A 9,582-nucleotide genomic window follows, 5' to 3' on the forward strand; every position below is an offset into this window, starting at 1 on the left:
AAGAGTAGTAGTTTATTCTTGAAACTTAAATTAGCAACACTGTGAAGTTAGTATTTGTCTTTATTTTTTGGTTGAAGTAATGCAATTCATTCAAGTTTCAATTTGCAGAATAAAAAGAAGTTTCTGAAACTTAAATTCGCAACGCGAAAATGAAAATCGCAACGCGGAACTAAAATCGTGTTGCGATTTTCGCGTTGTGAATTTGGTGTTGCGATTTAGGGTTTCTTCAACAAAAAGACAAAACAAAGACAAATAATAACTTCACAGGGTTAAAGACTAAATAGTTTAGCAGTATTGGCAGCAACCGAATGAATTTACTAAGCAATCTCAGTGAAATGGTTAATATATATATATATATATATATATATATATATATATATTGAAATTACCAGTAAATTTATCATCAATATAAGAAAAATCTAATAATAATACAAAAATTTCAAAATAAAAATAAGAGATTAAAAAAAACTAACCCTCGGTGGTTGATTTTCCATTTCTGACCGTGAATGGTTGTGAGGGTTGCTCTGAGAGATGGAAATAGACGGATTTTGTCGGAGATGGGGACGGATGTCACCTAGAGAGTGAGAGATGGAGATGAGATTGAGTTGTGATTTAGGATTTTAGGTTAGAGATGATTTGCGATAATACTGTTTACAAAAAAAAATTCACACCTAAAACTAACTTATAATATGATTTGTACACTTATTTTTATATCAAACCTATTATAAATAATTAATTAAGATTCAAATTTAATATATAATCAGAAGACTAAAATTATAAATTTATCTAATTTAAAAATAAAGTAAAAATCATTTCTATATAGATATCTATCAGATTTAAGGATTTGAAAAATAATCATACATGTCATATTTCTAAATATGTTTTGAAATTCAAATTCCAGCGGCCACCTACAGAAAAAATATACAAGGATCCATTTCTTGTTTGTGCTATTTTTTTCACGTTGAATCCTATAAATAATCACCAACTCTGCACTTCAATGCAACCGGAACAGGAAGTAAGAGCAACACCAATACAAAGAAATTGCTCCAATGTTTTGCATTTCGTTGTAACCCGCCGGTTTCACCGTGAATAAGGTAAGCCGGGGTTAACTTAGGCACCCTGATCGAACTGCCCTGTTTCACCTTATTGATATTTGGTACACTGCAACTAGTTCTCATTCATCCATGGTGAAAACCAGAAGAGGTACACGCACAAACAAAAACACGGCGAATGGGTATGATAGCAAACATCAACATCCAGAAGTATTATCTTCAGGTGAATAATCCCTTGATGCTTGCTCTTCTTCTTCTTCATCCTCGTCATAATCAGCAGAAGCAGGTTGGCCGTTGAGATCAACGGTTACACCGTTCTTCCTCACGAATTGTCCCCTCATTCGAGGCCTTCTTTCAGCTAGCCTCTTTCTGTTAACATATCTGATCTTCTTATGAAAACACCGCTCCTTCCTTTTCTGCCGAAATTTGATTAACGCTGCCTCTCTTCTGTCAACCTTACTTGGTTTCATTTCACTGGAAGATGAATTCCCAAACGATGACCACATGTGACCAGTTGGTGGATGACCAGGCTGCACACACATATTAACTGGATAGTATGGAAACGGTGCCATCCTGCTTACATGAGGATGGGGAAGGCATTGTTGAAGATGATTATAACGAGGCATCATAGCAGAGCTTGTATGATTATGAAGGTCGTGGAGATTGTTCTGAAACAACTGAGTCGATGATGGCATCATAACTTGATTTAAAACTCCAGACATGTAGTGTAGATAGGCACTTTGTGCAGGTAACCCTGAGGCATCATGTTGAGGTTCACTTCTTGGAGGCACAAGTACCTGAGAATGAGAAAACTTGTGTTCCTTAAATTCCACCAACATGGGACTAGAGGACCTCTCCAAGGAAAGGGAATCTGGAATACTACTGCTGCTACGAAAATCGTCACCTAGAGAGTTGTTTTCCCATGTTTCACTATTCTCAGGTAGGGTGTCATTCACCACTTGTTGACATGATTGTGGAAGATTCTCTTCAATGCTCTTATTTTGAGCAGCGTTTTCATTGTTAGAGGACGCCACTTGAGTACTGCTGTTTTTGACTGCACTTGACCTCACATAAGTAAAGAAGGCTGATGACTCACCGATACTTAGCTCACTCTTCTTCGGGACAGATGAAAATTGCCCTGCAAAATATAAACATTCCAACAACTCTATAGTTAGAGAAATCCAAGAATGAACAAGGTTGGAAACCAGAAGAGAACCAGTCATGCTTTTCCTGAATTGCAGTGTTATTGGCATGATAAACAGTACTCACATTGTAATGAACTATAAATTCGAGAGAAAACAGATTTTTCAGCAATAATTATGGTTCAAGCATGTAAATCAACAAGCCAGTATCCGTTTGAGAAGCCTCGAATGCCAAAGCATGCATGTAGTGTTATAAAAATCTAGCCATCAAATAAACTTGAATTAAATCCTGTATCAAACTTCAGAGAATCTCATGAAGTCAGTACTCGTTCTTTTGAATGCTAATTTCGATTCAAAGATAAAGAAAAACCGTCTGATTTGATTAATGGTAGACCACGATAATATCCTGTGCATTCATAGACAAAACATTATGCGAACTCACTTCAAACTAAAGACATTGTTTTTTTTTATAGAACATGAAAATAGACAGACAAAATGATGCCATATCACACTATTCCTAAGAATAGCTATCCATTGATAGAAGAGAATTCCGTAAGCTTAACACAATAAGACAAGCCGTATTCAAGGGACAACCGAACAAGTTTGATGCAAGAAGCAGCTTAAGAGAAATCAACCTGTTCTGCGATCACTTATTCCAGGAACATCAGGACGACATTCTGGTGATTCAGTCTGAGGAGGCTCGGCAGTAACAGCAGCAGACTGAAAGAGGAAAAATACTTGTATGAACACAAACCATACATTTGATTTGTAACATCATAGATGAACCATACATTTCCAATATTAAGTACATACAATGACATGCACAAACATTGCCTCCGGGTTTTGCAGAAAGCATCAAACAGCATGCTTGATGATAGTTCTTCAAATTTAAATAATCATATATATCTTTATGGAGGACCAAATAGTTTGAGACTTCGCAAATCTGAAATCATAATTTTCATTTTCCTTTGAATTTCAATTTGGTACGCCAGTTGCTTCTTTTAGCACATAGAATCTCTCAAGTTATTTTGCCCAAAGGTTGACCACAATAATTCATTTATTTCTCAAGTTAAGTTTGCTACATTTATTGCTCATATTAAACACACATATTCATGACAAAAAGCATTCACGTATAAAAACATTCATTAAACACTTCATATTTTAGGTGTTGGATATAGTGTGGTCAAGGCTAGTTCTCTTTTCTGTTCCCTTTTCATACAGTAATTTCTTTCCCCCCCCCCCCAAACAACATGCCTATAATTTAAAATTCTGCGAAGATCATATTCATATCTTATGATTTACAGGTTCCAAATACTAATAATAACTCAGGCACAGATGGTTTCATAAAATGAACAAAGGAATAATGTTAACAGAAACAACACAAACAGGAAGAGGATAATGAAAATACCCTTAAACCACACGTTTTGCTTTCTAAACTCAGTTAAGATCATTACAGACAGAAGATACACAACGTTATTTGCCAAGCTTGAATTCATGCAAATGGATTATGAAAGGAAGGAGGGAATGCCATCATATGTTAAGAAGGTTATTTCTTAAATTCCCACTCAATCAATGAACATCATTTCTCTACTTTTTGGTATATAGGTTGCTCTCTACAGTTCAGTTAATTCTATATGGTAAATGAATAAATATCAAATCACTACGAAAATCAAGCAACTAAGAGCGTAACTGGAAATGTGGGACATTAACAAAAGGCTTCATGTCTTAAACCTCTCAAAGTTGAGAATAGGGTATCAATAGCATCAGAAAAGGCTGAAACCATGTTTATGGAGTTCAAAATCCAAGGTAAAATATAATATACGGGGCTACATTTTTTTTCTTTCTGAATAACATATGATCAATATGAAGCAATTGAAGTATTCCTTCAAATCAGTTTAGTAAAGATGGCTGGGGCGACATTAAGCAGCCCATATGATTATGAAATAAGAGAGGATAGCATGTCTATATACCCGGATTGAAAATCCACGGAACATGACTCCAAGTATTTTACTTTATCACCCCATCCCCTTTTTTGAGGGAGGAGCTGGGGGTTGGCTGTAGTTTTATTCTATTCATTCTTGGAAGATACAATCACTTCACTGCAACTAAGCAAGTTGAATAACTAATTCCACGTCTTCAACTAATATATTGTATGCAGAAATCAGACAAATGAATATAATTTTTTAGAGCTCACATAATTGCAATTATTACTTATAGTGGAATAAAACTCTCATGCCCACATAATTGCAATTTGCAATGTCATTTACTATAGCATAAGAGTTCAGTATCTCATACTGTAGAGTAAAAACATGTTTTTCCTGAATTTTAAATGCACAATAGCACATTTTTCGCAATCCAACATCAATACTCACTTCATCTTCTTGATGTGTTGAAACTTCCATCTCTGGATTAGAGCTCTTCCGGGACCTTTCATCTGTGTCATCCGAGAACAAAGTAGTACTGTTTGTATTGGCATCACTAGGGTCTGATGCCACTACATCAAATTCACAGTTTAAGATATTCTTTTCCGCCAGACCAAGCTGCCAGAGAAAGCATCTTAGTTAGTATAAATGGTTATTGATTCACATCCCCATAATACAAAATAAACCTGTGAAGCAATGGCTGTTGATGGGACTATCAGTCCAATGGAATGGATCTAATTTTATAATATAGGAGAAAAAAGGTCCACAAACCTGGCGCCGCCTTCTCCACATATGTGTCCACAAGTTCAATAATTCATTAGTTCGTAAAGGCTTGACAAGATAGTCAGCAGCACCGAGCCTCAAGCACTTAACAACAATAGAGACCTCATCCTGGACCGACATCACTTATCATAGCAAAGAAAGAAAAATATATAAAAAAATCAGTCCACAAACGCGAAAAGGAAAATTACGAAAGTTGGATGGCTGAAGAAAAGAAGGTACATGACAAACTTACTAATAACAGGAATGCGGCACAGTTCCTTATTGCGCGTAATGTACTTTAACAACTTCATTCCTTTGATCATTGGGAGATCAACTTCAGTAAGTATGATGTCAATTTCGGGACCCTCAGCATTCAGTGCATCAATAACCTGTCTGGCAGACCTTACTGAGGTCACTGTAAAAGTAGCATAATCATAAAGCTGACACGTTACTTCAAAAAGTAAACATACAAAAAACACTCCTGAACGCAATATATAGTCATGGTAGATAGCTAAATAGTTGATTGCTACAAAATGTAGAAGCAACCTAAACCAGGACTCGAAAACATGCTCTAAGATTTATGAAAATCCTTATTTAGGTCAGCGGATTGTCACTAAGGGAACAAAACTCAATTGATAATGTCACCCATGTGATTTTCATTCTTCTTCTACTCTTATTATTCTACGTATCAAAAGGCTCTAGGTATAACATACTCGGCCCCGGTCCAAACAAACATAACATGTTCCAATTTCTCTTTAACTGGTGATTCCTCACAAGAGAATTCATTTCTTATCCACATCCTACAAAAATCTCACTGGGGCTGTACACAATTGTTTATTTACAAGGCAAAGCATGAGAATCAAGGATCTAGAAGACGACCAGGCAAGGCAATTAAATGTATAGCCCAAATATCCTTTCTATCAAGTGATGAAAACTGAGCTTCCCAGGATCAAAGCAAATCAAAACAGAAGACTAGTTTCAGGGGGGGGGGGGAAACAAAACAAATAAGCGTATGCTCAATTTTCTAAATTAAAATTCAACCAGTATCATCCACTACACTTCAAATACCATCTAGATCACACAATGACAAAATCAAAGCAACAAATAAATTAATGCAAAACAGTCTACAGATATAGAACATGGAATTTGATTTCAAATACCCAATATCCAACACACAAACCAACAACAACAAGAAGATCAACATAAAAAAGTACAAATAAAGATACAAAAAAAATAGAATACAACTCAATAAAAGATGAAAAGAAAAATAAACAATAACAGGAGTGAAGTATACCCTGATAAGAACAATTCAACAGAAGTGAAAAAACTTCCTCACAACTCTTGGTATCATTGTCACATAGCAAAATCCTCACTTTGCTCCTATCTATAAACCCATTTCCGGATCCTTCTGCTTTACACTCTTTATTCAAATTCAATTCTTTGCTCTCCATATTTCCTAAACCCAGAAAAAAATCACTTTTTTTACAAGAAACCCTTTTTTCTAAATTAAAAATTTACAAAAAAGGATAAGTACTAGAGAAACCCCAATATAGCTCTCTTCTCTCCAACAATCTGAATTGGCAACAAACTTGGTGTTAGGGTTTTCAATTTTCCAGAGAACATTTTCAGATTGAATCCCCTTTCACCCGTCCGTATTTCCACTTCTTTTTTTTTTATTGAATCCCTTTCCATAAACGGCAAGCAAAAGCTCAAGTGGACCCAATCAGACGGTGGGTGATGACGATGGAGATAGCCATCAACGGCTCAGACTTAAGCTCACCAAGGATCTGATACAAATTAACATAACGCCAAAGGGGAAGGGGCAAAGGAGAGGGTTTCTGAATTACGGTCTTGCTTTGGGTTCTGTTGTGTCTTATTTTTCAGACAATTTTTAGGAGATATAATATAATTGGGGAATCATGGAGTGGCTAACTCCAACAGCATAATTTAATGCGTAGTTTGGTTCGTTAGAATGTTTATGAGTAAATTAGAATATGTGATAAATTAGAATTCAATTCTATATTATGTTTGGTTGGCAGAAAATTGAATCAAAATTTAATTTCATATTCTGTTTGATTCGTAGATATGTCAGATGAATTTGATTTCAGTAATGTAAAATGATAAGATTACCCTTTTTTTTGTTTAATTTTAGTTTGTTTTATAAATTACATGTAATAATATATTATAAAATTTTAAAAAATATTAAATTTTAATTTTATTGATTGATTATTTTAAAATCATCCCAATTAGAAATGGTCATGGGTCGGGTTGGGTCGGGTTTTTTGTCTACTCGACTTGACCCGAGAACAAGGGAACCTTCATCTGAGACCCGACCCGAATATATGAATTGAAAATCCGACCCGACTCGAAATAATAAAAAAAATATTTTTTGAAAAAAAATATATATTTTTTTGGTCGGGTCGGATATTTTTCACCCTAAACCCGAACCCGACCCGACCCGAATATCACACTTTAAAAAAATGACCCGACCCGAAATAATAAAAAAAATATTTTTATTCAATAAAAACAGTGACTTAATTGAAAAAAATTATATATAGAGGAGTATTATTGTAATTATTCCTAAATATATAAGGTAAAATTATATATATTTTCAGGTCGGGTCGGGTATTTTTCACCCTAAACCCGAACTCGACCCGAACCGAATATCACACTTAAAAAAACCGACCCGACCAAAATAAAGTTTCACCCGACCCAACTCGAATATATAAATTAGAAACTCAACCCGACCTGAAATAATAATAAAATATTTTTATTCAATATATAAATAAGTTATCAAAAGATTGATGATGATAGTATAGTCAAATTTCAATTCCCTCCAACAAGGGAATTGAATTCCATCATTGAATTGATGAAAAGTTAAAATCATGAGTGATTCCAATTCGCTTTAAAAATTTGAACCAAACATAAAAAAACGGTGAAATTATATTACAATTCTCCTTAATTTTAAGAGATTCTTGCGAACCAATCCCCACCTAAATAGATTTGGAGCGTTTGATTAAAAGGGAATGTGGGGGAAGTGGACTGCGTAATGCGCATATATGAATAAGATAGACAGACAATGACGTGGCAAAAAGTGGGACAACATAGAAAGAAAAGTGGAAGAGAAAGCGAAAGGGTAAGATGGGAAAGGTAACGTGGAAAGCCAATTGCAACGGAACACGAGTCCGTAAAGCTTTAATTGCGTTTATTTATAATTAGCTAAATGATTGCTTTTCTATCATTTTTGCGTTAGGTTATAAAATATGGGGTAAAATATACAAATAGTTCCTCAATTAGAGGGTATTATTTTATTTAATTTTTTATCTATTAAAAATTATAAAATGGTCTTTTAATTATAAGATATTATTTTTTTGAATCGCTCAATTATTAAAAGTTATAAAATGATCACCTGACTATTCATATATTCCAAACTCGTCTATTTTCGTTAAAAAATTTACGATCGTCTGAGTTGAATTTTAACATGTTGAATGTGATATGATAAAATATGATCTTAAAATCTCAAATGACTATTTTGTTCAAACGCTTCTAAGATCATATTTTATCATATCTTAGTCAGCAAGTTAACATTCAGCTCAGACGATTGTAAATTTTTTACGAAAATAGACGAGTTTGGAACATATAAATAGTCGTATGATCCCTTTGTAACTTTTAATAGTTGAGGGACTCATCTAGTGGTGGATCAACAAGTATATGACGGTGGGCACGTTCTCATCTTGAAATCCGAATTTCTTTTATTAGTTACTTATTTTATTAATACTGGTGTCCACTCAAAATTTTATTTGTGCTCACTCCACTCAAAAAAATTTGTGTTATTATATATGTGTGTCTATCCTTGCAAATAGTTTCAAATCTATCACTGGACTCAACAAAGCAACGCCTTATAGTCGATGGATCATTTTATAAATTTTAATAGATAGATTACTTATCAAAACATCATTCTATAGTTAGGGGACCATTTATGTATTGTACCCCTAAAATATTTAAAACAGGACGAGTTAATCAAAATCGATTAAGTCATGAAATAAAAGAAATGGAATTTCTACAAATTTATTTATAAAAATTTGAAGACTTTTTTATAATAAATTCTAAAATCCTCTTGCATATTGATAATTTTAATAAATGGTAAACTATACAAATGATTACTAATATTTGAGTAAATTTTTTTCTCTATTAAAGTTTGAAAAGTAACAAATTGATCATTAACGTTATTGATTTATTGTAAATTGATCATCCGGCGTTAACACCGTTAATAGGTGTGACGGAAAGCAAAGTTGAAGCATTAACTGCTTACTTGGATCATCGCGGTGGAGAGTCAAATGTCTTCAACGATCACCTCTTCACCTTTAAATAAAATCTCAATCCCTAAACCTAATTTATCCTATTTTATCTTTATTTCTTTTATTCAAAATTTCTTGAAAAAACCGTAAGAAAAAACTCAAGGTGAAGATGGAAGGGAAAGGTAAACAACCCCAACTGGGTACAAAGACAAGCATATTTTCCTTGATAGAAACAATTCATGCATTAAAACCCATATTACTACATCACCACCTAATCATTTTCTTGGGTGGCAATCGAGTCAAGTTCATCGAAGACGAGGACACAAAGTGTAAACTGGAGTGCCTTGTTCACGGGCATTAGCCTCACTCTCTCCAAATCACATTGTAAGTAGCTCTAGACCTTTGA

At 34.1% G+C, this 9,582-nt stretch overlaps 1 protein-coding gene across 1 annotated transcript; it reads right to left on the reverse strand.

Moving 5' to 3' along the window:
• Nucleotides 1-1,159: 1,159 nt before the first annotated feature.
• LOC120139382 (two-component response regulator-like APRR1) lies at nt 1,160-6,780 on the reverse strand. The gene is made up of 6 exons (XM_039154622.1): nt 6,173-6,780; nt 5,132-5,293; nt 4,888-5,021; nt 4,567-4,734; nt 2,830-2,914; nt 1,160-2,190 (listed from the first exon to the last, which is right to left on the reverse strand). Exons 1-6 carry the CDS (start codon nt 6,327-6,329, stop codon nt 1,250-1,252), a joined length of 1,647 nt encoding a protein of 548 aa, XP_039010553.1. The 5' UTR covers nt 6,330-6,780; the 3' UTR covers nt 1,160-1,249.
• Between the last annotated feature and the right edge of the window lie 2,802 nt (nt 6,781-9,582).

Source organism: Hibiscus syriacus, unplaced genomic scaffold (genome assembly GCF_006381635.1).
Source record: "Hibiscus syriacus cultivar Baekdansim isolate YM2019G1 unplaced genomic scaffold, ASM638163v2 tig00110745_pilon, whole genome shotgun sequence".
NCBI classification, from domain to species: Eukaryota; Viridiplantae; Streptophyta; class Magnoliopsida; order Malvales; family Malvaceae; genus Hibiscus; species Hibiscus syriacus.

Excerpts from the sequence above, each read along its gene's own strand:
- LOC120139382 (XM_039154622.1), bottom strand. The coding sequence starts at position 6,329 with ATGGAGAGCAAAGAATTGAATTTGAATAAAGAGTGTAAAGCAGAAGGA. Across the intron at positions 5,294-6,172 it reads GTTGAATTGTTCTTATCAGG|TGACCTCAGTAAGGTCTGCC; the intron begins GTATACTTCACT and ends CTACTTTTACAG. Across the intron at positions 5,022-5,131 it reads GTGCCGCATTCCTGTTATTA|TGATGTCGGTCCAGGATGAG; the intron begins GTAAGTTTGTCA and ends TGCTATGATAAG.